The 27,215-nt window shown below is 35.3% G+C and overlaps 1 protein-coding gene across 1 annotated transcript in view; it reads right to left on the bottom strand.

Moving 5' to 3' along the window:
• Window positions 1-27,215, bottom strand: part of LOC134846440 (uncharacterized) — a 331,689-nt gene that overhangs the window by 6,697 nt on the left and 297,777 nt on the right. The window contains exons 2-12 of the mRNA XM_063863795.1: window positions 26,643-26,827; window positions 26,225-26,341; window positions 22,977-23,126; window positions 22,519-22,723; window positions 18,405-18,502; window positions 17,657-17,756; window positions 15,502-15,681; window positions 12,771-12,890; window positions 12,180-12,260; window positions 7,130-7,261; window positions 1,777-2,107 (exon numbers count right to left, since the gene is read on the bottom strand). Coding sequence (XP_063719865.1) covers window positions 1,777-2,107; window positions 7,130-7,261; window positions 12,180-12,260; window positions 12,771-12,890; window positions 15,502-15,681; window positions 17,657-17,756; window positions 18,405-18,502; window positions 22,519-22,723; window positions 22,977-23,126; window positions 26,225-26,341; window positions 26,643-26,789 — 1,661 coding nt within the window. The 5' untranslated portion in view covers window positions 26,790-26,827. The remainder of the gene's footprint in view (window positions 1-1,776; window positions 2,108-7,129; window positions 7,262-12,179; window positions 12,261-12,770; window positions 12,891-15,501; window positions 15,682-17,656; window positions 17,757-18,404; window positions 18,503-22,518; window positions 22,724-22,976; window positions 23,127-26,224; window positions 26,342-26,642; window positions 26,828-27,215) is intronic.

Genomic DNA, 27,215 nt, shown 5'->3' with positions numbered 1-27,215 from the left:
CCTCTATTTTGTGTTTGATAGGCATTTGACTCAGAATCAATTTTCCAAACAGGCATTTGCAAAAAAAAATCAATGAACGCAGTAAACACAAAAAACTGACTTGTTTTTTGAGAAAACTTCAATTCAAAAAAACTGCAAAAAAAATAAAATAAAGCTTTTTGAACTTCAAAAACAATATATTCGACTTTCAAAACAGTAGCCAATCAAGTTTGTCGTGACCTTTACACTTTTGCTGTTCGATAGTGGAGTTTGCCTTCCTTTGCAAACACGAACGAGAACTACAAAAAAGCAGCTTTTAAAGTAAAATAAGAGATACAAATAAGCCTCGCATTAGTAAAACTTTGCTGCGGATGTGCTTCGAACCTGCTACCTCGAGAATTGGTCACGAACACTTAACAACCGGCTAATACTAGCCACAAATAAAGCAGCTACATATGCTAACAAATTTCCAATGCTCTGCAGCAAAAGTAGCACCAAACACAAATAGACACAATTTTGCAAGTAATAGTTTGGAATATAACAAACTGAACGCGTCCACGCTAATTTCGCATGTAATAAATCGGAAAGCATCAAGCCACATTGTATAAATTACGCATTTCAAAAACTTGCACGATACAATGAGTTAGAAAATTTCTGAAATATAATGTTCATTATTGTTATGTTGTTTGAAACAGATAACTTTTTCGACTCATTCGATGAATTTGAAAACTATCAACTGTGTTAACTTATTACTACTCGGATGCCAAAGCACGTGCTATCAAAAAGCCGTAATGATGCCCCAAAAGTGGCACCATTATCTGCGACGTAGTCGTAAGTCGTAGTATAACACTAACGCTCACTTCGTGCAAGTCGTAGTATAACACTAACGCTCACTTCGTGTAAGTCGTAGTATAACACTAACGCTCACAAGTTCGCTAGTGTAAACAAAGAAAATGAACTGAACTTAAAAAGAAATCAAAGTCAAATAGCAAAAAATCAAATTTGAGCTTGAACGAATTTTTCCCGAAAAGAAAAATTATCACGGCCTATATAAGAGTCTTAAAATATAAGAGTCTTCACTACACTCTTCGACTCTTAATAAAAATTCGTTGAATTCCTTACACACACTTCACTTCATGAAAACTCAAACAAAGCCAACAGACAGTTGGAAAAGAGTCAATAAACTCTGAAAAACAAATGATTGACTGCCGTTAAAAAATTTTCAACTTTCGAGGAAAAAATAATGACTAAAAACTTTTTGAATTTCCTCAAACTAATCCTTAAAATTGACACTTTTTGATATAATCCAAAATTGAGAAAACTAGACGAATAAAGAGCTGCATTTTTATAGCGCTGGCAATTCTAAAAATTCCACTTTGTGAACTAGAAGTATTTTTTTTTTCACGACATTTAAATATCCGTTACTGTAGATAGTAGTTGTTATTTGTCCGTTGCTGAAGATAGTAGTTTGCCTTCCCTCAAGAAAAAGAATTTGAATTGAGTTTTCAAAATTCATAGACAAATAGGCGCAATAAAAAAAACGACCTATGTAAATGTCTTCACTACACTCATTGACACCTAAAAAGTTTAGTTTGTCGTTCCGAATGATCTCATGAAAGATTTCAAGCTTTCGGTAGAAAAATCTCCCTTTGAACTTCTCGAAATAAGTTAACTGCATCTTCCGCGCATCTTTAATACGATGATTATAACCAAATACGATGATAAATAAAAAAGTGCTAAAAACTCTCTCTAAGGCGCGAACCGGAGAAAGACTACTTTCGCAAAACTTAAACCCACCGAGCACATAGGAAAGAGACTTCAGACATGAACAGACTTCGAAAAGTACAGAGGGACAGAGTTCCGTCTTCGGACAAAGCCAAAATTCCATTTGTCTTGGCGGGTGGTGCCTTCTGCCGTCCTCTACTCTTCCCCCCATCCCCCAAACTGGCCAGCAGACGACTTGAGTTAAGACTCTCCATTTCAGACTCCAGTTCTGAGAGGAGAGGCGCTTCACTTGATTCGGGTTTGGCAGCCGAGATAGCAGAAGCGAAGAGACTTGGCTGGACAAACTGCATGAGTTTCACTGACGTATCTGAGAAGTTCGCTTTCATCACTTGCTGAGCAGAGCCTACATATGAAAATCACAATATTAAAAAAACTGACTTTAAATATGCCCAGCAGATTTCGAGAACTGAAACCGCTTCAACACAAACCAAAACATTATTTTGACTTGCGTTTCAAAACTATACTGAAAAGGAGAACTGCTATTAGTTAGATTATAATCTATAACTTTTCAAAAAATCTCTTTACAACTTTTGATAAAACTAACCCAATTCAAAAAACAGGCGAAATGGCACTTCGGTAAAACCGAAGAGCATCTTGAATGAACACGTATGAAAGCCATTATCCTCCACGAGCTATGCAAGTTACCAAAAGATCAAATAGCTAGCTTTAATTCAATTTGAAATCCTAGCTGAGACCGATCAATTTGACTACTGGTAAATAGCGCGCACTGATTAAGCCACATTAGCCAATTTTTCGAATTTCAAACCCCGAAACTAAGCACAAGTAATCACAGGTGAAATACTTCGTTAATTTCGGGTTCATAACATCAAAACTATTCAGATGGCTTTTAGAATCTAGCCAAAAGACAATTGGAAAAAAGAGACAGAGGCGAAAATTTAATATTTTCCAAGTCAATAAACGCAAGTAAACAGAAGAAAAAACTGACTTACTTTTTTTTTGAAAAAAATCGCATTTTTCAAGTTTCAGAGACAAAAATAGACTTTTTTGAACTTCTACAACAATTTATGATTGACAATTGAGGATTGAAACTAGAATAAACGCGACATGAAAACTGGATTAATAGGTAATTTTCATTTCGCTGCGAAATCTGATTATTTACACTTTTGCTGGTCGATAGTTGAGTTTGCGTTCTTTTACGGAAGGATATGACTTTAAATAAAAAATCAAAAACCAAGCCTCGAAAAAGTAAAATTTGAGCCTGGAAAAACGAAAAAATAATAACATTAATAAGAGTCTGAACTACGTTCATAGACTTTTGAAAAGTACCAAAGCCTTTGTTAAAATCCTCAGCATTGATTGTAACTCCGCGCTGATTTATATGTTTATAATATAATAAAACTGAATACAAAAATTGAACACCAAATCGACTTAGGTTGAAAAAAGTCAAATCGTAATCTAACAAAAGTTTGATTGAGTAAAATTTGATCAGTAGGTAATTTGTTTAATCCGTTGAAAATCGAAATTAGATACACTCCTAAAATTTTATGATAAAAATTTGAGGGTGAGAAAGTTTGGGGATTGATTTCTTGAAACATAGCCAACAAACCACAGGAAAAAAGTGAACGAACCTAAACAGAAAAAATTGACTTGTTTTTTGAAAACACTTCGGCATTTCAAAGAAAAATATGGATTCGATCCCAATTTGATAAAACTGGAGCAATAAGTTAAATATTTATTTTGCCGGAAAACCTGAAAACTAAATTCGACTTTCGAAACTAGAAGTCGATCCCGTTCACTGTTCGATATTGGAGTTTGCCTTCCTTTTAGAAGAGGAAATGAACTGAACTTGAAAAAATCAAAAATGAAACAATGAAAAACTAAATTTGGGCCTGAACAAAGACTTTTCCTGAAGAAAAAACAAAAAAAAACTATCGCGCCAAAATTACAAAATGACCTAGTGGACAAAATTCAGCGCAAATCCAAGTTTTACTTTTTAAACTTGCTTTTTTGATGTCCATTTCGGAAATCATTAACTTCAAAAAAATTCATCAAAGTTTTTCGAAATTCAGCAGAGAAAACTATCAGAGTCAGAAACATTTGACTATATTAAAATTTTTACTCTGATTAACCCAATTGTTTCGATGAAAATGTTTCATGTCGAATGAACTTTCTTTTACTCCGCTTATTAGAAAAAGAATTCACTTCGATGCAAAAATTATCGCAGATTACGAAATCTGGTATTTTTAGAACAGGATCATTTTGGTGCACTAATGGACAAAATTAAACGCAAATTCAGGTTTTTACTCTAAAAAGCAAAACTTCAAGGACCAATTTGAACAGTAATTTTTTTTCAATTTTAACAAAATTTTTATATCGACCGACAGCAACTGATCTGAACTACTCTCTCGGGAAATCTCAATTTTTCATTTGAAGCACTTAACAGTTTTTTCCAGGTCTGAAAGGAACTAGTTTTGAACATCTGCACAAAGTTTTTCAAAATGCGTTGCGTAACTGTAAAAAAAACCAGCTGAGTTTAGCAAACTTGTCCCACTGATTATTGCAATTTTCTCGCTGAGATTGTTTCACATCGCATTAACAACTTTTTAACTCTACTTAAGAATTCATTACGATGCAAAAACTAGCGCAGACAGTGAAAACTGGAATTTTAATAACCGGAAAAATGGTAAGTGCTTCAAATTAAAAAATGAGACTTCTAATTTAGTATTGTCCAAAATGGTCCTTAAAGTTAGGCATTTTAAAAGCAAACACAAATTAGAGTGTTAGTCTTTGAAACCACATACTGATAATTTCATACAGCCTCGCGCTGATCATTAGTTCTTGATCTATGAAGAAAACTTGCTGAAACTCGAAGAAAAATTCAATAAAAATTCATCTAAGATTTTCTGAATTTTTTGAAATCTAAGTTTTGTGAAAACTTATGAAAGATAGCAAAAATAGTAATATCTCAAAAACTAAAAACTTTTGCTTCTTCATATTTCGATTCCAATTTTACATCATCTAGAAGAACCTTGACAGCAGACTAGCATAGGTTTGCTAATTTCAAATTGTTGAAGTTTTTTTAAATCTAAATTTTCCAAAAAATCATAGAAAAAACTCATATCTCGGAAGCTAAAATGATTGGAGCAGATATGTTTGGAGGCAAAATTTACCACCCCCTGAGAGTAGCCGGACAGCACTCAACTACAGGGCTGAGGAATTCAATTTCTGGAAATTTTTTTAAATAAAAAATTTACGAAACTTTTCAGAAAAATCACAAAAATGTTCGTATCTCCTAAACTAAAAAAAATTGGGCATTCATATTTGGATAGGGTAATATATCTCGTAAACTAAAAAAAATTGGGTTTTCTACACGAGCTGTTCCAGTTATCAAATTTCGAAATATGTCAAGTTAATTCATGAAGCCCATTCAAGTGATGAACCCAATTCTATTGAAACCATTCAAGCTTTTCTAAGCAAGCTATTTGAGCTATGAAGCTTTTAAATAATTCAAGTTATTTCAGACTTATGGGTTCACGAAAAGTTAAAGTTTTTCTAAGCCAGCTATAAAGCTTTGAAACATTTCAAGTTATTTCATGGATCGATTCGGTTGGCAAAAAGCTAAACAATTCTTGCAAGCTACTCAAGCAAGTACACTTTGAAAAATTTCAAGTTGATTCACGGAGCAAATCAGTTGGTAAAAATTTATTCAGGTTATGAAAATTTCAAGCAGTTTCATACTGAATCGGTGTGCAAAAAAAAAACTAATTTTTTAAGGCAAGATAATCCAATATGAAACTTCATAACTTTTTACACTTGCAATACAAAGCAAGAAAGCAGCTAAGTCGGCAAAAATCGAATCTGGATCTATCAAAATGAATAGCCAGTACAAGAAATAAAGAAATAAAAACATGCCAGTACAAAAAATGTGAACAATTCGCATCGGAAGAAAACTTACCAAGCTGTAACAAAGCCGAAAAAACCTTAGCAGCAACTCTCTAAACCAAAAAAATCAATGAGACTTATAAAAAGTTAACCAGTCCTCCTCACCCTAAAAACACAAAAGCACACATTAAACTTGCTTGGCTCGCCGAACGAAACAATTTGAGGCCAGCCGATTTCATAAAGGCCGAAATCTATTAAGCAGGAAAAATAAAATCAACAAAAAAGCCAAAAAAAATCAAATTAAACTACAAAAAAATTATTAAATAACTCTCCCATTATAGCCAGAAACCTATTAAATAATTTTTTTAAAAAAAGCCGAAATAGTTTCACGAAAAAGTTAAACTGTAATTTCTCTTAAAATTTTAGCAATTTGTGCAATCCAGTGAGCACAAAAATTATAATTCGATTGAAACGACTCAAAATTAGGTCACTAAGACGATAAAACATAAGCTTAAATCATTTGAGCAGAATTAGGTCAATTAAGTCAAAAAATTACAAAGAGACGAAGTAAATTAAAAAAAAACATATGAGCAGCTACAATAAAAATTGCGTACAGCAAAGAAAAATATCTGATGTGGCAACTAAGCCCACAAAACATAAGCAGACGAATAATAAGCCGAGTTTTTTAACGAAATATTTCCCGTTTGAAAAAAAAAACAGGTCCTTGCAAAATCGAACCCATGATCTTTGCAGTCCCAGGAGTATTCGTTACCTCTAGGCCTTGGGAGCCAGAAACGCAAAAAGAATTGATTTCATTGTGAACTAAACCTAAATTTACCAATCAAATTTTGACCATTCTGTGAACAAAGTTATGTACGGGAAAAAAAGTCTTGTACCCGATTGCAATACCCTTGCTCATCTTCATGGCAATGAAGGGAATCATATAACGAAAAAATTAATTTTTGAATTGTAGCCATTAAACCGATGAAACTTCGAACACTTCAAGCTGTTTCATAGACCAAATCGGTTGTCAAAAAGTTTTTCTTTGCAAGCTATTCAAGCAATGAAACTTTGAAATATTTCAAGTTATATCAAGGAGGTTCAGAAGGAGAAAACTTAACCTTTTTCTAAGCAAGCTATTCCAGCTACGAAACATTAAAACATTGTGCTGATCAGTTTGCTAAAAGTTTTTCTAGGCATGGAGGTTGCTCTAGCCTTGAAATTGAATCGAGCTCACCTTGTTCGACGACTTTAATATGATGGAAAGTTCTACTAAACGCCTCTCAAACATTGAGATTGATGGATGCTCCGAATGATTCTTAAACTTTCTGCTCTAAACGTTTTTAAACGTTGTTCTCGATAAAAAAAAAGTTGAACCGTTGCCTCTATAGCGCATTAAGACTTTGAATTAATATATTAGAAATATATGTGTTTAAGTATGTGTGTTTGTGTGTGTGTATGAGTATGCGTTTGAGGGGGAGGGGGGTCGCGGGAGCATTGCACGTATCGAGGCAAAACTCACCATATTCTTTGTCGTAGACCACAATAGTTCCGTCAGAGAAACCGAATGCCAGCAGCACATTGTCACTGGACATAGTAGAACAGTGCAATGGGCCTCCAAAGTTCATGATTGAATCCGGCTTGTGCTCCATGTCTGAAACATTATGATCAGCTCATAAATCTGAACCGAACTCCAACCTATTAATACCACCCTATACGCAAAGCACAATGTTCTCTTCACAATTGGGTAGGGAGAAGCTCTAACAAATGCTTTTCAAACTTGCCAACTTTCATTTTTTTGAACATTAAGTGGTACAGATTGTTTTAATCTTGTAGAGAACGTCTTTAAAACAACATGAGCTCAAATATTTGATTGTCGGAAGAAGTGAAAATCAACTAAAATTGAGAGTAAATTTTTTATAACACAAGCTTTGCTTGTGTAAACATAAAATAATTTTTTTTCTGAATATCATCCACATCTGAAAAGGCCACGTGTGATTTTGTGACCAGGTAGTCACTCGGATTGGTTGTTGCAAACTATCCGATCCAGAAACTCTTTCTCAATGAAATGTGATTTGGTACAGCTTGATCCACATTTCGTTTCAAGGAACTTCTGCTGTTTTTATTACCTCATTTAAATCATTTGACTGAACAGCCGACTTTTCAACTTTATACTGGCTACTGCCAAATTTGAAGCAATTTGGGTCTATAAAGATGGCTTTAATGTGTCTGAAGTTGCCCACAGAATTGACACTTTTAGAATTATGGTAACAAAAAGATTTAGTGATGAAAAAATTCTTGTAAGACTTAGAATCAAGCAGAATTCATCGCCTCAAATGGTAAGCAAAATAAGTAATTAGCTCAGAATAATCAGGAACTGAGTTGAAACAAAAGAAACGAAAAAGTGATTCTATGATTTAGGGAATTATCTACTTTCAATTTAACACAAAAGTGAACAATTACCAGGTAAACTGGTTATAACAAATCCACCAAACGCGTTCACTGAAACAACACACTATCTTTTTCCAAACATTTTTTAAAATCCTTATTTTAAAATATTCAACTTCATCATATAAAACAAGACTATCAGAAATGGCTGAAAAGTTGTGCTTTGCGCACATAGGCGAACATGATCAATAAGCTATTTTCACCTCCACATTTGAATTTCAACTGGCAAGCATGTCTTCGTTTATCAATCGGCTCGCCGAAAGCAATGAATATTTGAAATGATTCAAACGTGATTCACTTGAAAAAATCTACTCATTTTCTGAAAAAAAACTTATGCTTATAATTCATTAGGGTTATTGCCTGAAATAGTAAGCAGGAAAAATTGTTCTGCTACCTCTCATTAGATTAAAAAGGCTGGTCAAAAAAGCCACGCTATAAATATATTAAGTCTCATAAAACAAAAGGAGCACTGTTTTTGTTGTGGGACGAAAATAACGAAAAGCGTGTATTTATTCATAGTATTTACAGTGCTGATTCAAAAAATAGCCAACAGACAGTTGGAAAAGAGTCAATTAACGCAAAAAAAACAGGAAAAAAAAACTTTTTTTTTGAAATATCAATTTTCGAACTTCAAAAAAACAATAGATTGCCTTCAAGCTATCTAAAATTCTAGAAAAAAATAAGACTCATAAACTTTTGATAAAACTACCCAATTTGAGAAAACTAGATCAATAGTTGAAGCTTTTATTTTGTAGGGAAAACCGATTATTAATTTCCAATTTCGAAACTAGAAGTCAATCACGTTTTTTGTCAACTTTACGATGTTCGGTTTGCCATCCTTTTTAATAAGGGAAATGAACTGAACTTCAATCAAAATCCAAACCGCGGAAAAAGTATTTTTAAATTTGAACGAATTTTAAGACTTTCCTAAAAAAACCGAAAAAAAAATCATCGCGACGTCTATAAGAGTCTGAATTACGTTCATCGACTCTTAAATATCCGGACAAAACGCGAATAAAACTTGACAATCAATTCAAGTTTGTCTCAAATTTGAATGACTACTTAGGCGAAAAAAATATGACAAAACTTTCTTAGAATTTGAATAGAATTAATATGGTACAATATATTTCGCAAAATTCGGGCCCGAATTTTTACCTCAAATCTGATCAATTCACTTTTAAGTCAATCAAAAAGAACGCCAGAACTACTGGAACAAATAATTGCATTCAAATTAAGCTTCTTATGTTGCCGAACAAAATTTAAAAAGAGATAAGATTATAATTTTTTAAATTTTGCATAAATTCGGTAGCGATTCAACATCGTGATTTTAAAATGTTTAAAAGCGAAAATTGGCTATTTATGAAGTAAAAATGACCTTTTTGGGCTATTAAACAAAAGTCTTTAATTCATACAAATTTCTGAAGATTTAACCTTATTAAACTGTTTTGGGCAACATAAGAGACTCAATTTGATATAAATGTCCCAATTATTTATTAGTTCTAGCGTAAATTCTGATTGAAAACAAAAAGCTAAAAAAGATTAGTCTAAGGGTAAAATCTTAAACCCCAATTTCATGAACAAATTACAGCATATTTAATTTGCTGAAATGTTAGCAAGTTTTACCATCATTTTTTCTGTCTCAATTCAACAAAACATAAGAAAACCTTGTTTTAATTTCCAAGTTCCTGTTGTCCGGGTAATTTATAATAGCACTGTATTTGTGCACTGAATTAGAAATTGACACCCAAGAAAAATATACAGCAGTAATAATGCGATTAGGGGCAAGATAGCAGCCCAAAAATTAGAAAGAAATTGATCCAGAAAGTGCCCGCTTAAATCATTTTCTGGAGGAGATAATTCAGTCCAAATGAAAGCATATCTTAGAGGATTGCTCGTATATTTTGTTAGCTCAGGGGGGACTGTTCTCATTGTCCAATGTTTTGTAAAATGTTAATTTAGATTTAAGTGCACACTTGAAAAAATTTACCCCATTTCCGAACAAAAGAACTTTGCAAAAGAACAAGAAAGAGCAACAAAAGAACAAAATGCTCATAATTCATCAGGGTTATTGACTGAAATACCACGCGAAAAAAAGTTCTGCTATTTCTCATTAGACATCGATAAAAATGGCCGGTCAAAAGACTCGCTGTTAATATTAAAAGTCTCGTCAAGATGTCTGGCCGAATAGCAGTTTATCACGAAGCGTTTCAGTTCAGAACAGATCAGGAGAAGCGTGTATTTAACGTACAGTGCTGACTTAAATTATCCCGACAAAACTAATTTAAGTTGAAAATAAAATCACGTTTTTCTCAAATCGGGTAGAGTTAAGACCAAAAAAGAGGAAGACAAACTTGCTTAGAATGTTAGAATTTATAAAGTGCAAATGTTTTTTTCGGTATTCGGGCTTAAAATTTTACCCCCAAATCTGATCAACTTTATAATTCGAGCCCAAATTTTTACCCCAAATCTGATTAATTCTTAGTGAATCAAAAATAACGCTTAACTCATGACAAACACTAGCCACAAATAAAGCAGAGAACAGACGCTATGCAAGTTCCAATGCTGCAGGGAAACTTCCAGATAAGTGAACACCTTCAATGATTACTTTGATTTACGAGTAAGGTTAGAAAAAAGAAGATGGTTCGTACTAATCAACTAACGCTCGCAAGCTCGCTTAAGTGAATACAACTAGTTGAAAAACTAAAAGCACCCACATTAACTTTGCATGTAAAAATTGGAAAGCATTAAGCCAAATTATCTGTAAGTTATGCATTTCGACCAAATTGCGGGACCTTGAGTTGGAAATTTTCTGAAATAGAATTTTTATTATTCCACTGTTGTTTGAAACAAATAGCTTTTTTGGTTCATTTGATGAATTAAACATTCATCAAGTGTGTCAGCATATTACTGGTCGTATGTTAAAATACATTCTAGCAGAAAACCGTAAATGTGCCACCAAAAATGGCACCAATATTTGCGACTTATTTTGAAAAATCAATAGTCGTAATATTCCACTACACTCGTTAACCTTAAAACTCGCTAGTGAAAAAATGTTTTTCAAATAAAATTTTGACTATTTTATGAAGTAAAAATAACACTAGGGCTATTAAATTTTTCAAAAAAATTACGGGCGGATCTAAATTTTTTGAAGGGATGAGGGTACGGATTTTTGAAAAAAATTAAAATTATGTCGACTTTTTTTAGGTCGATCAAATTGATTTTCCGCGCTCTCCCAAATCACTAAAACTACCCTTTTTGGTCAAATTTTGGCACCACAGGCGAATTTATGACTCCCCATGCAAAAAAAGTATATATTGAAGCCAAAGGCATCTTTAGAAAATCCCCAGAGACGCCTCTGGCTCCGATAGAAAATCCCCAAAAGCGCCGTGACCGGTTGGGTAGTCACAGCGTCGAATCCCTGAACATGGGGAAGAGGCGATGTCCGAGCCCCGCCACCCTCCCTAAATCCGCTACTGGTAGTAACTAAAATTTTTTTCCTGTTTTCATTGCGTTCTGTTTGTTGGTATTGAATAGTTTAAGTAGCTTTTTGCTCAAACAAATGCATAAAACTTCTCTGACCTGTCTATATGTTTTTATTATATGCACTTGAGTATATAAATATTAAAATTTTGATTTGTTTATCTTTTAATTTTTTGTGTTTCTAGTGTTTCATGCTTGGAGAAGCTTCCTACAAGATCATACAGTAAGGTCAGAAAGTTCGTTCCCCCCATTCCTAAATGCTACTAACATTATACACATTTGAGACACAATAATTCTGCTGAAAATCTCAAGTTTTATTTTCATCTTTTTTCGTCTTAAGTCAACAAAACTTGAAAAACTTGCTTTAAATACCATAATCGTTTCCTCCGGGTAATTTAAATCAACGCTGTATTTATGCATTGACTTAGAAATAGACACCCGAAAAATTAAAGGCTGCAATAATTCGATTAGAGGCAAGATAATGGACAAAAAATTAAAGTTCCCTCCTATATCAATTTCTGGAGGAGATAATTTACTTTAACTGAAAGCAAATCTTAGGGGGTTGCTCTGCTCGTATCTTTGGTTAGCTCAGGGGGAGGGGGTCTTTTCACTTTGTTCAACTGTTGTCGTTTTGTAATTTATACCTTTTGCCGGTTGTCTGAGGATAGAGTAGATGGACATGTAGTACAGTTCAGACCACCATACACCCACTGAACACACACGGCCTAAAGGACATGAGATAAACCAATAGAAAAATCAGTTGGGAAAGATCGGCCTCAGACTATAACACAAAAGTCCGATTGCATAGAAAAAATGCAACGCTGAAAATTGAACCCAAGCTTACAAATAACAACAGGTTGAAATTCACATCTTTGTAATAAAGAGGTAAAAATCAAATTTTTTAATCGAAAGTTTACTCAACCATTTTAGGTTTATCAGTTTTTGAAAATAAATTTGATATATCCAATTTTATTCAATTCTGGTGGACTAACAGCCTCAAAATAAATTTCACATCGAACGACCTTCTTGAGCATGCTGATTTTCATCATTAAGGTGTTCCTCTTGTTTAGTAGTAACCTCCGGCCAAAATCTTATGAGTGTGCGTTTTTATGAAAGGCAAATTTTATCCTGATGATTTTCAAAATTGAGACATGGATAGTGGAGATTCTATAGTATGCCACAAAGAGGGGGCTCTACGGTTGGTCCAAATTTAGGTATTCATTATCAGTCCTAACCGTTTTCTTTTTCGTTATCGATTCCGATTGGCGTCAACCGTCCAGGCGTGAAGAATAGCACTTCTGGCTCCCGCTCGCTGAACAAAGCTGCTCCAGGTACCTCACCAACTGTCGCTGTACCTATAAAAGAGAATTTGCACTTTTCATCCAGAAGTTGTTTTAATCTGATGATTTGTGTTCTTCCACCGTTTCTCCCTCATTATCAATTTCTGGATCCGACATTAAATCAGAAAACCCAGTTGCAAGAGAAACTCAGCGCACCCGCGATCACAAATTACACTTCGCAAGTTTCAAACAAATGTGATTTTTTCAACTACAAAATTGCCAAACTATCAAATTGGTCTTTGAAAACTGAAACAATTCCAATTTCGAAAAAAAAACAGATTCGCACGAAACCAGAATCGAATCCATCATTGATTTGTCCATACCAACAGCCCTATGGAGCCTTAATTATACATGATAACAATCTATACTATGTCATCAAAGGTTGATCCCTTCTTCCGGTTAAAAGCTAAACCAAAGGAACTGAAATTTGGCGTAGAGGTAAATTTCTATGATGGCGTTGTTGTAGAGGTATGATGTCCTCATGGTTGTCAAAAAACCATCAATTTGCTCATCTAGAAAACTGTCATGAAAAAGTGTAACATAGCCAATAGACTGTTAGAAAAATAACAATAAGCTTTTAAATTTCAACTTTCAAATTCAGAAGATATTACTTGAAGTTGTTTGAAAATCTAAAAATCATGATTGCTATAATTTTTTTATAACAAACCCAATTAGAGAAGGTATGCCAAAAGAATGATTTTTACATACATCGCGTTAGGGCCCTTCAAATTCGAGAAATTATGAATCTTTTATTCATATAAATAGACCAATTAGAGTGAACTGGGAGGCCAATAGTTAAAGTTTTTATTCGGCTGGGAAATCTGAATAAAATTTGTATTCCGCTGGAAATTCTGAAAATTAAAATCCACTTTCGAAATTAAAGTCGATCATGTTTTTCGTGACATTCACACTTTAGCTGTTCGATAGTTTTTGCCATATTTTTACAAAGGAAATGAACTAAACTTTAAGAAGTCAAACCGCCAAAAATTGAATTTGAGCCTGAGCGAATTATGAGACTTGTCCTGAAAAAATAAACCACGAACTTTATCGACTTTCAAACTTTCTCTAAACATTTCTTTTGGCTGAAGCTTCTGACAGAATTGATGGAATAATTCACTGCTGAGTGCTCCAGAGTTCTGTATTATCACGAACACTTTTTACGTTCATGAAGCCCCTCCCCCACAAGATAAAGTTCACCTCATCTCATATGCCGACGACTTCCATCCTTTATCCTGAAGTTCTGACATCAAACTATTCTTTCGTCTTACAACAACGACTGTATTAAAGCACCCAGGGTGTTTTTCAACACTGAGCCTCTCGAACTGCGAAAAAAACTCAAAATTTTAGGCGTTACTTTTGACAGTCTGCTGAAAAGACAAGGCGCAGGATAGGATTCCAGAAAACCATAGCAGGTTAAACCTGGGGCCAAAGCAAAAAAACTCTACTTTCAACTTACAAAGACCCATAATCGATTACGCCTCCCCTGAATGGTCCTACCCGGCCAGTAACACCTCAAAAAATCTCATGCAGGTTACTCAAAAGGTTACACTGCACGCTTGCAATTAAGCGAAATTTTAAACGTCAAAAACCACAACACTATCTTAACTTCTCATTTTTGATTTGTACTTACCGATCCCATCACCCAAATTTTTTTTCCAGATTCACTCTCTTTCCTCTCACCAAACACGCACTCTTATTTTGAGTTGCTTCAAAAAAAAACACTGAAGTTCTATAAGGCTAATTGTTAAACAAAAATCACCCCCGTAAACTCTCAAAACCAACCGACTAGACAGCTCCCTTTCCCCTTTATGCCCAACATGCACCCCACGAGAGTTCAACGTGGAGACGGTAGAGCCCAACTCGACCCCGGGCTAAAGCAACAACAACAGAACTGATTAAATGATTCAGTGATTCTGGTGAATTCGTGACTAAAACGACTTATTATGTTATCACACAAACCTCACACCTTCCCCCAAACTTTCTCTGAGGTGCCCGTAATCGCATGGACAACCACTGGAGAAAATGGTTGCTTCCTGATCCATCAAATCCAGACAGAAAAACTATAAACATAGCCAACAGACAGTTGAAAAAATCAATGAACGCAAGTAAACAAAAAGACTAAAAAAAACTCACTTGGTTTTTGAAAAAACTTCAACTTCCGCTTTCCAAGAGAAAAAAATGGCCTTAAAGCTTTTTGAAATTCTATAACAATTTATGATCGAAATTTTTCATAAAGTAACCCAATTTCAGAAAACTGGATCAATAAGTATAATTTTTTATTTCACTGGAAAATCTGAAAATTAAATTCCACTTTCGAAAGTAGAAGTCGATCACGTTTTTACGGGATTTTACACTTTTGCTATTCAAAAGTGGAGTTTTCCTTGATTGTAACAATGGAAATGCACTGAACTTTAAAAAATTTCAAGCCAAACCGCAAAAAAAATCGAATTCGAACCTGAACAAATTTTAAAACTTTTCCTGAAAAAATGAAGAAAAAATCATCGCGACCTTCAAAAGAGTCTGAACTAAGTGCATCGACTCTTAATAATAAAGAAAACTATAACGCAGGAATGAAATACGAAGAGTCGGTTGTTAGAAAAAAGCTCAATCTGCAATGGATTCGTACCTGTGCCCTGCTTGTTTGAGAGTGCAGGTGGGAGCAGGTGGAGATTGTTGGCATTGAGCATGTTGAATGCAGTGTTGGCTACCTCCATGTGAGTGAGAGACAGTTGGTGTGCCAGGAGTCCACTTCCAGGCACCACTGACTCCGCTCGACGGAACATCTCATAGGGAGTGGTGGCAACTCCTGAAAACAAACAAACATAGCCATCATACAGTCGCAAAGGTGTCAATAAACCCAAGGACAAATGGGTCCGACAATTATTTAATAAAATTAACCCAATTTGAGAAAAATGGATCAATAGGTATATGTTTACTCCGCTGGGAAATATCAAAATTGAAATCCACTTTCGAAAGTAGAAGTCATTGAGGGTCTGAAGCTGAAAACGTAATTAGCATTCCTTTTAGCAACTGAGTTTCAATTGAACATAAAAAAAGCAACAAGTCAAAGTTTAAGACTTTTTCCCCGAATATATCTATACGACCTACATAACATAAGTGTCTTCATTGCGTTCATTGACACTTAAACTATTCATTTCTCTAATCAATTAGTATAAAATATCATCATACATTTAATTTAAGTTGAACGGTTGGACAACCATTCGTAGCAAAGCATTGCCAAGTAGCAGACAAGGTAGATGACTTCACGAACAGTTATTACAGATTTGAATCATGATTTGAACTGCGAAAAAAATGTTTCTGGTGCCGAGAAAAGATACTTCAGTTTCCTGTTTTTAATATTGTCTAATGATATTATTGGTTCACAAATGGTTTAAAATGTTTTAAATTGACCAACTGAAGCAATGCACTATAGGACAATTTGAACTTGATTTCAAAGATTCTGATAGATTTACAAAATATATCAGGAGAGAACCGACAGCCAACCGACAGCCAAATACTAGTATGTTGCTGTTCCAATTTCCATGGTTTAGTATGTCGCCGTCGACGACGAGTTTAATGTCCAGATTTGATAAAAAATGATAAAAAGGAACTTGTCCAAAAAATAACTCCAAATATGCACGAAGCCGGAAAAATCATCGAACGAAATGAAAATCCAATATTGTCTAAGGATATTATTTGTTCCCTATTGGTTTAAAAAAATTTCAAGCTAAGCAATTGAAGCAATGCACTATTGAGCAAAATTAAGATAGTTTCGAAAAAATGAAAGATTTATAAAAAAAATCAAGTGAGAACTTCAGCTTATAGGCAAAAGCTACAACGTTGTTGTTCTGAATTGCATTGGTTAGAAAAACATCGTCATCATGATCATCATCATCATCATCAAAGTCGTTGAGTTTTACACCATCTTCTATTCAAAGGTGAACTTGTTGTCCAGTTTGGTGTGACCCCTCATCTATCTATACTGGACATTTCTTTTTTGTAAAAACTGTACATATATTAACAATCTGTTTATGTTGAGAAGTATTCTCGTGACGTAGTATAGAATGATGGAATTCTTTTAACCAATCATAATCATTAAACGCTCCTATTGGCTAAATGATTTTTGCAGAAAACGAATTATAGTAGCATATTTAGCTGTACAGTTCATGCACATATACTGTATACAAAAGGGGCGGATTTAGGAGAGGGGAGTGCTGACGCTCCCCCTCTCAGGGATTCGACCCCCTGCCCGCCCAAAGGCTCCCCTTCGTACTATTTTGAGATATCAATTTTTGGTGACGGACCCTAAAATTTTTCTAAACACGCCAATGTACACTAATTTTGAGGGGGGAGCGCGCGCCGAAAAAACGCGTTTTTTGGTCAAAATTTTCCTAAGTGCCAAAAAACGCCCTTTTTGACTTGATTTTCAAAGTTTCGCCAGCGGCACAGAAATTTAGGGCAAAAACAGGGCCTTTGTAGTGCTTTGGAAGAGCTCGGAAAATCAATTTGGTCGACCTAAAAAAAAGATCGACAAAATTTTTTGAAAATCCGCCACACCCCCCGCCCCTCCTCGAGAAAATCCTAAATCCGCCCCTTATGAATCTGCTTATTTTGTAATCGCTCAATGTTAATTTTGATGGCCTGCATTTATTCGCTCTTGGATATTTTGCGATCTTAATTACTCACAGATTTTGGCGGTGATCTTATTATCCGAACATTTTTCACAGACAGCAACAAATATTTTACAGAGAACGATTCAATTTTATCTTTTCTTCACTTACCCTGTGGGAATTGGGGTGGCTTCACTCTCAGCACCGACACTGGCTTCGTGAAGGAGATCGAGGGAACACTCACAGTCACTACATCAACCGCACTGTTCAGCTAAACACAACAGCAAATACTGCACAACCTTTTTATTTCACCCCATCAAAGACATTTAAATACACAAAAACCCCACAAAAACAAACACAACATTTAAACTTTATGCCAGGATCAGATGCGGAATAACAAAAGATTTTACTTCGGGAATTCTAATTCGACACCCTCGCCATCCAAAGGTCCCTCCTTTGGTACTTTTTTAAAATAATTTTTACAGACAAATGATAAAAACATCAAAAAAAATTATTCGTAAAAATATACTGATTTAGTTGATTGCGCGTTACAAAAATCACGAATTTGAGGGCAAATACTTTATCCTTTGACGCAGAATTAATTAAGCAAATAATATATTAAAGTCGTTTCAGCGTTTTAGAAGAGCTTAGAAAATCAAGTCGTTCGACCTAAGCCCTAGATTCATTGCTGGAGCCATAGAATCACCCACTTCTTCATAACACTTTGCTTTATTTCTCATTTTTGTGAGCTCGCTCCCCCCTTACACCAGCCATTATCCCACTTCATTACATTCCCGAGTTAACGAAAAGTGCTTGTCAAAACGAGTTGCTATATTCGGCCAATAGTTGCAGAACAGGCTGCCGAGCAAAAAGCGCTCCTCAAGATGCTGAACTTGACGTTATGTTGAACATATTTAACCTGTTTTTGGTACTGTTGATTTGCTGCATCCAGCTCTTTTGTCCATGCATCTACTGGACATTTGAACACCTCGATATACTGCTGGCCAGTGGTAGTATCTAAAAATCAATTAGAAAATTGCGAAATTTTCAGAACAAAATGTATCACTGTAAAACTTAAGATTTTGAATGACCAGTTTTAAAAAAAAACTAAAACTAGTGATCAATTTTACGACAATTTTCGCTTTTCATGGAAACCGGAGCTCCACTAGATAAAAAAAATATGCTCGGACTTTTTTTGGTTACGATGCTTCGAGTCGGCCGGGTTTCTCCGTCTTTTAATTCTAAAACTTCTCCTTTTGCGCCTGCATAAATCCCAACCCTGTACCTCATACCTGCTACACGTATCCTCCGTTTCCAAGCAAGCGTATGGTGCCACGTTTGTGGATGGATTCATTTAAAATGCAGTGGTCTAACCACGCTGAAACATCACAGAGACTTTTACTGTCCCACCTGCACAGCAAATTATATTTTGCCTCTCCCAGTTGCTAACAACAATTTTTGCAACTATGGCTTTATCTCTTCTTCAACAATATTTACCCAGTAACTACACCCCATCTGGACTTCAAACACCGATACAGTTCAACTATCAGCGTCAAACCCCCAGTACCAAGCAAATCATTCCCACTATCAAACTAAGTCGCTGAAAATTGTGCAATTAAACTGCAACAGCATCTCTGGGAAAGCACCAGAAGTAGAAGCTTTGCAGTGCGAGTACCAGATCCACATTGCGTTTGTTCAAGAAAACAAATTGATATCAAACACCGCACTCCCTCGTAAGGGCCTAACTACACAAAACTTAGAAAGGACTGACCGAAAGAGGTAGAGGATCTTCTTACTGCAATCCAGAATTCTCTTCTGTAGGATGAACACGAAAAATTGAAAGACGAAAAAGGCCAACAATCAGAATGTTAAGGCCAACTAATGTCAAGGCCAACAATCAGAATTTCCGTATCACGAATTTCTAAATCCCTTCCCATAGCAGATGTCCTAAGGACTATAAAGCATCATCAGAAGAGAACAGCTTTAAACTGGGCAATGCAAACGAGCATTCCCCATTTTGAGCTATCCGAAAAAACTTCAAAATGAAATCGAAGATACACTTGCAAAGAAACCTAAACAGAATGATGTTAAGACCGCAGAGCGAATTTTTTGTGATAAGTTTTTCTCCGAAGCCGTCACCATATTCCTGCAGGCTCTCTTTGTTACCTCAACTCTGCTCTAAATGAAGAAACAAAAAATCACCAGCTCAACAAAGAGACAGTTTTAGAATTTCGACTCCGTCGGATAAAATTTTAAACAAAGAAATCATGTGACAAAGAAGATGAATGAATCGTCGAGTAGTAATTTCTGGAAAGTGGTCAGATTGTTAATTGGTTTTAATGACAAAGATTTTAAAGGCTAAAAACAAAGCAAACGCTTTGCGATACACAAACTGAAATCACAAAAATAACAAAGTTCAAGGAGTAACAGAGAGAAGATCTCTCAAACTTAACTTTATTGTTTCTTTGATTTAAACCACTCGAAGCCTTACGAGCAGAGAGTCCATGTACGGTTCATCTGAAACACGTTGGCCCGTTAGCTATTAGTCTTTTTAACAATCGTTTTGTCCCCGGAAATCATATTTCAAATCATACCTCAACCGAAACATAACAAAGACCTTAAATTGTCCGAACACTACCGGCCAGTCTCAATATCAAGCCCAGCTGTTAAAATTTGGGAACCTTTGATTTACCCAACCCTGGCCAAACACCTACTCAAAGCCGACCATCGACATGGATCTCACCCAACTCTTTCAACCACTACAGTATTATCAGTCCTTGATTTATTTAAGTGATGGAATTAGACAACAAAGCCCACGCATCCGAACAATTTTGGCCACGCTAAACTTATCCAAAGCTTTTTGTCATGGTCTGCTATCGTTCTCTTCTGGATCTTCTTCTTGACACCAGCGTAGGGGTAGCTCAAGCAGATGGTTATCAAATAATCTGAGTGATCACAAATCGAAAAAACTTCTTGGGGATGATATGTCAACATATCGGAATAAACGCACAGGCTCAGTACTGTAACCAATTTTATTCAGTTTTTACTTTCAAAATGCGCCTCTTTCCCCAGAATTGAAATAATAATCATACGCAGACAACAACCTTTTTTCCAGTCAAAAAGCTTTCAAGAGTCCTCCTCTACTTGAAAAAAAAAAACACTTTTTTACGTCTACATCTATTGTTTTCTCCTCATCAAGAGTTCAATATCGAGCCCCCAGCGCAAATGGACAATACACCCATTCCGTTGGAGAAGCACCCTAAAATACTTAGTCTGAGCCTTCTTTGACCCACCCCTCAACTTCCCAGAGCACTGTAAGAGAACGACAGCAGAAGTCTAGCGCAGGATAGAATTCAATACCGAGCCCCAAGGGCAAATGGACAATACACTCCTTCCGTTGGAGAAGCACCATAAAATACTCAATCGGTGCCATCTTCGACCCACCCCTCATTTACCAGAGCACTGTAAGCGAACCACAGCAAAAGTCTAGCGCAGGTTAGCGATCATGAAGCCCTTATCTGCGACGAAATGAGGTGAGTCAAAAAAGAGGTTATTGGTCACCTTCAAGGCTTCACTTAGACTTATTTTAGACAAGGCAAAATTTTAATTCAAAATGTGGCTTGCAGGACTATAACGGGTTGTACAAAAAAGTGCCCCAGAAAATTTACAATCTGAATGTAAAAACTTAAATTTTGCCCACCACCATCAAGTCATCTTCACTCAGTTAACCCTGAAAACTTACACATCCCCTCAAACCTCTTACTTTTATACCACCATCACTCAAGACCTTTCCGAAGCATCCGCGCGTCAAAACTTGAGTAATATAGTCCCGCAATAGAGCATATCCTCACAGAAACAACCAACGCCTTTTTACAACTTTGAGTGACTTCAACGAAATTACATATCAAATTGAAAACTGCACACGAAAAATGTCGAGCAGGCAATTGCGGAAGCACGTTTAAGCCAATTGCAGAAACCATTTAAGCCGAAGAAAACAAAATTGAAAAAAATACTCAGCAAAAAAAAAGCTTTTTTGAAAGTAACAACAAAAATTCAAATGAAATGGCAATTTAAATTGCAGAGATACTCAAAATATGTTTCCGGGCATTCCATCAGAAGATAAAAGCCAACTGATTTCGAAAAATTAAATGTTAACCCAAACAAAGACTATGTTCCGATTTGATAACGCTTGCTAATCGCAAGCGCAACTATTCGCACTTCTTCGGAAAATTAATCCAATTTAAGAAAACTAGATCGATAGGGTTTCAATACGCTGAGAACTTGAGTTAAAACTTACTCAAACTTTGAAATTTGAAGTCAAATTTTGAAACGTGAAACTTCTTTTAGCAAATGATTTCGGTCAGACGAAATAATATTCTCAGAAACTCAACAGAACTCTTCTCGTCTGCTTCAACTTCATGCACAGAACAGATTATACTAGCAACGTTGACATGTACTACTCAACAAAACTTTTCACCTCAACTACGAAAAAAATGTCTATGGAATATTCTAGCTATGTTCGTTCCATGATATTATTTTTAACACTGCAAAAATTGAAGTAGACAGTTAAAATATCGACCACGAGAAAAAAGACCCTTTCCCATTATATCTACTTTTAGCCTAGTAACCAAAAACACTTACGCCCACTTCAGTAAGGTTTGTGTATTACGGTCGGGTAGGGCGTGTTATTTGCTAAGGAGAGGTGGGTTTTATTAGTAACTTGAAGCTTAACATCAAAGCGTACTCAAAATTCCCGATAAAACCGATTGTTTAAGTCCCTGCTGAGATTTCGAATACCGGAACAGTAGCTGCATTGATAAATCAGATCTACCTTGCCTCCCTCACCCCGCCAAATAATAACAACAATTTAGCGATGCTTCTAATGGTTTTTCGAGATTTAATATGAACTTTACACTGGGTGCGTAACCGCGTGAACAGAAATTATAAATACAAGGAATCACAAGCTGGGAGGGGGAGAGTGCTTACTTGCATGACTTTAGCAGTGTTATTAATCACAAGCAGTGAAGACTTACTCTTCAAGTAGAGGGCCAATGCAGTAGCGTCTGGTGATAGCCAAGTGCGGACACAACCGACTTTGGCCTGGAAGCTATCGGTCTCATTCAACACTTTTACAAAGTGTATCTTATCCAGGGCAGTTATGAACAGACGACACAGCTCACTCTCATCCTCAGCCAACACCACCTGCACACTCTCCATCAACGAGGCCACCTTCAACTTCTGAAAGCAGCAGAAAAAGGAGTCTCACTATGAGATTGTGAAAAAAAAAACACTTTCCTTCACGCTAGCGCCAAGTAATAGCTTTGGCGATCTGAGTTCTATGTTAACTCTGTTCATCTTGTAAAATAACTATCTAAAAGTGTACTAGCTTTTTCATGTGGCTATTTGAAAAATCAAAAAGAGGACTGAAAGAGCCAAAATGGGTAACTAATTGGTTGGCATGGCCGTTAAAATTATGTTATAAATTTTAAACCTTAAATTGGACTGGTTCGTCACTCCACTCCATTAGGACTTCGTGTGATTTGCTGTCGAATATTGTGAGTTTGTCGTCAAATGTCCCGGCGTACAGCCAAGAAGCATTTTTGTCCGATGAGGCACACATACATCTAACATCGTGGCAGTTCTGAAAAAAAATAGATGACTTTTTCCTTTTAAAAAACATAGCCAACAGATAGTTTGGAAAAAACTCAATTAATCCAAAAAAAAAAGAAAACACTGACTTGTTTTTGTGAAAAAATTTCTTAACTTTCGAACTTCAAAGAAAACATATGTCCTTACAAACTTTTGAATTTCAAGATGAATTAATGATTGACACAATTTGAGAAACCTGGAGTATTCGGCAAAGTTTATAGTACGCTGAGAAATCTAAAATTAATACTATATTCGAAAGTATAAAACGATCAAGTACGTTTTTTCCGCAATTCTCTTTTTCGTAATTGGAGATCAAATTTTGTCTGCCTTTTAGCAAATGAACTTGAAATGAACTCAAAAGTTCATTTCAAATGATTGCCCTTACGCACATATACCTAAGGGCAATCATAAATGCATTAATATGATAGAATGCACTTTCTTTAGTCATTAGAGACTTAATGACTTTTCCTGACAAAAAAAAACAAAAATCATCTCGACCTATATAAGAGCCTGAACTACAACAACGCACTGAAAAAATTAAAGTTTCACTTCGGGCTATTCTACACGCCTCCCATCAACCCAATTTCAATTTTAGTTCTGATTGAAAACTACTTTTACGTTGTCATAATGGAATGAAACTTTGCATGTTGAACAAATAACAATTGTGAATACATTTGTTTTCTTACCTTACTTCGTAACATCACACAATCAGCCATACAAACACTCAATCCAAATTTAAAATGTGAGGGGCGAGAGAGGAAAAGCGCCTTCAATTCTTTCATTAAACCTTCAGAAGCTTCCCAACAATCAAAAGTTTTGACAGAACAGGATATAAACAAAGCATCATCAAAGAATGCCTTTAAGGATCATAAAATGGCAATTTTATCAAACAAAAATTTGCCTTCATCAAACAAAAATGAAGACAGCGCATTAAAAAAATATATTCATGCATTTACAGGTATACGTCAAACCTCTTGCTAAGAACTTCTACTATGCGCAAGGCGAAATGAAGCTCGCACCCGTTGTGATACATCGAAAGCATAGCATTAATCACTAGTCGTCAAAGTGAAAAAATAGCAAAAAACTGAACACCCGCCTCGATTTTTAATATATACGTAGACAGCAGACAAATTGAAAAGCGTCAATGAACGCAAGGAAACAGAAAAAAAGCTGAGTTAATTTTGAAAAAAAAATCAACTTTCGAACTATGACCTGAATTCTCTGAATTTCAAGAAAAACTTCTGATTGGCAAAGTTTTGATAAAAATAAATCAATTTCAGAGAAAACTGGATCAAAAGGTAAAGTTTTGATTCCACTGAGCAACCTTAAATTTCATTTCTACATTCGAAACTAGACGTCGTTCACGTTATTTCGCGCCATTTCCACGTTTGTAGTTAGAGAGCTTAATTTAGCCCCCACCCTCTCCCCATGTGTAGCAGATGAATTTGAACTGATCTCAAAAGTGCACACTCTTAAACGCATTATTAAGTATGAATGCACATCTGTGGTTAAAAGAACGAACATCTCTTGAAAAGAAAAAGGAACAAAAAAAATCACCAAGACATATAAGAATATTAACTACGTTCAGTGATTCCTAAAATTAACAAGTCGAGAAAAAGACAATAAATAAGCAGAAAAACAAAATTTAGGAATTCACAGAAGCACAAACCTGCATAAAAATTTAGTTTCACCTTTCGAACAACTCAATATGCACTGACTTAGCCGATATAACGTGCTTGAAACATCTGTAGGCTACTTCATAGAGAAAAGGAGAGCAAAAAAATGTGCAACGTGATAACTCACTGCAGGCCTAACTTCGCAAAAAAACTTCACGTAGGCTGAGCTTCATAAAGCAAAGGTCGAACTTCACGAAAAAAAAAGCAATTCACTGAAACTTAGGTCGGTATAACTTAGCTGAATTTATAAATAAATGAATTTCAAATTTTAAATGCTATTTGTACCAACATGCTACCATCAAAAAATTGGTGTTCGCAGAATTAAAAACGAACAAACAGTTCGAAAAATGTCAATGAACTAAAACACTGCCAAAAAGAATGTCGATTTTTTCAGAAACTTCGAAGAAAAAATATAGCAAGTCGAAGCCTATCTAAATTTCAAGATTAATTTATAATCAACCTCAACGTTTTTCTTTCTGGCCATTTCTACTTTCTCAAGTGGAGACCGTAATTTGACTTTCATGTGATAAAAGAAAATGAATTTAGCTTGAAAAGATCGAACCAACCACGGACAACCAAACTTGAGCGTGATAAAAAAAAATAATTTTTTCTTGAAAATGAGAAAAATCTCGAACTCTGTAAGTCTCTTCACTATGTTCAGTGAAAATTAAAAACAATGACTCAATTCTAGTAGCAAAGCTAACTTTTTGCAAGTATTCCGAAAAAATAAATCATTTACTTGAACTTAGAGTAAAAAACGGAAGCTGCAGATTTTGTGAGCAATACAATACCGAACATACTTAGTTTGTACAATGAAACTTATGGAAAAAAACAAGCCTATGATGGCTCTTGAAAAACTGAGCCAACAGACAGTAGGAAAAGGAAACCAAAAAAAATTATTGAACAATTTTCAACTTTCGAATAAAAAAATACATCACTTTTAAACTTTTTAAGTATCAAATAATGTTATGATCGGCATTTTTGTCCGCCAAGTTATCTCATTTAGAGAAAGTTTTCATTTCGCTGGGATATCTGAAAATTCAAATCCACTGTCGAAACTAGAAATCGATCACGTTTTTGCGACCTTTACACTCTTGCTGTTCGATAATGTCTTTTGCATACCTTTTAACAAAGGAAACCAAATTAACGTGAGAAAAATCGAAAGTCAAACCAAAAAAAATCAAGTTTGGGTGTAAACAAATTTTAGCTTCTTTCCGAAAAAAAATTATCAAGACCTATTTAAGTGAAAACAATCACTTCGTTACACTTAAAAAACAACCGTTTATTATGATACAATGTTAAGCGCAATCACTTAAGACCTTTTTGAAAGCTATTGATTTTACTGATTAGCGATTGAAGCTTTTCTGATTGTATTTCGTTGATGACTTGTGTAATTAGCATTAGGTCTACTCACTGGTATGTCTGTGGGGTTGCTGTATACTGGGATACTTCTCTGTGCTGCCTTGCGTGCCTTCTCAGCCTCAATGCCCTCTATCTGCTCCCACGCCACATCAAACACCAACTCCACCATCTAGTGCAAATAATACAAAACTAGTCGATTTGATTCCGGGTGTTTTTTTTTGCTGTCATTTAGCTTCATGTTTAATTTAGAATTCGATTAAATTTCAGAACCAGATTTGAGCATCATGATAAATGATTCCATTTATATTGATTCAAAATACCGAAAAAAAAAGCTACAAACACAAACAAATTGAAAAAAATTGTTAATTGCTATCATTTTTTAATTATTAAAATACGTTCTGTCGTTTATCACTTAGCAGTCCTTTTCTTTTGTGTTTCAATTTGGTAAGCAAACACTGAGTCTATTTGACCTTGTCTATCATTCTGTAGGGCTGAGGCAGGTAGTCGAACAAAATTTCAGGGTCCAAAACGAAGTCCTCATCTTTCAGCTTGAACTCAGATATTGAGGGCGTCTGCAAAGAGGGCTCCCCTTCATCTTTCCGCAAGTACACTGGCATTTTACCCTCAGATGCAGTATAGGGAATCAGCGTACTCTGAAAATTACACTTCGCTATCAATGAATTGTGTTTTTGATTAACAAGAGAAGGCAGGTTGATGACGCCGATGTAATATAACGCATGTTTTCACTTGGGTACTAGTTTAACTGTACTAAACTAGTTTACATGATTGGCCATGTTTATTGGTTCTCATTACATAAGACGACAGGACATTAGGACGACAAGGCATTTAGACGACAACATTTTCAGCATTGTAGGCACAGATGATTAAATATCTGGTGAAGTTTTAAGAAAGTTTTCTTAGAAAAACTTTTTGCCAAAAACTTGTACGAAAATTGATTCAAAGTCGTGATACACTTCAATTTATTTACAACCAGTTCATAATAATAATTTCGCGTAGATACGAAACTCCAGTTTTCTAGAAAC

Source organism: Symsagittifera roscoffensis, chromosome 5 (genome assembly GCF_963678635.1).
Source record: "Symsagittifera roscoffensis chromosome 5, txSymRosc1.1, whole genome shotgun sequence".
Classification (NCBI taxonomy): Eukaryota; Metazoa; Xenacoelomorpha; order Acoela; family Convolutidae; genus Symsagittifera; species Symsagittifera roscoffensis.
The sequence above is the reverse complement of the archived record's forward strand: the minus strand, read 5'-3'. Positions and strand labels throughout refer to the sequence as shown.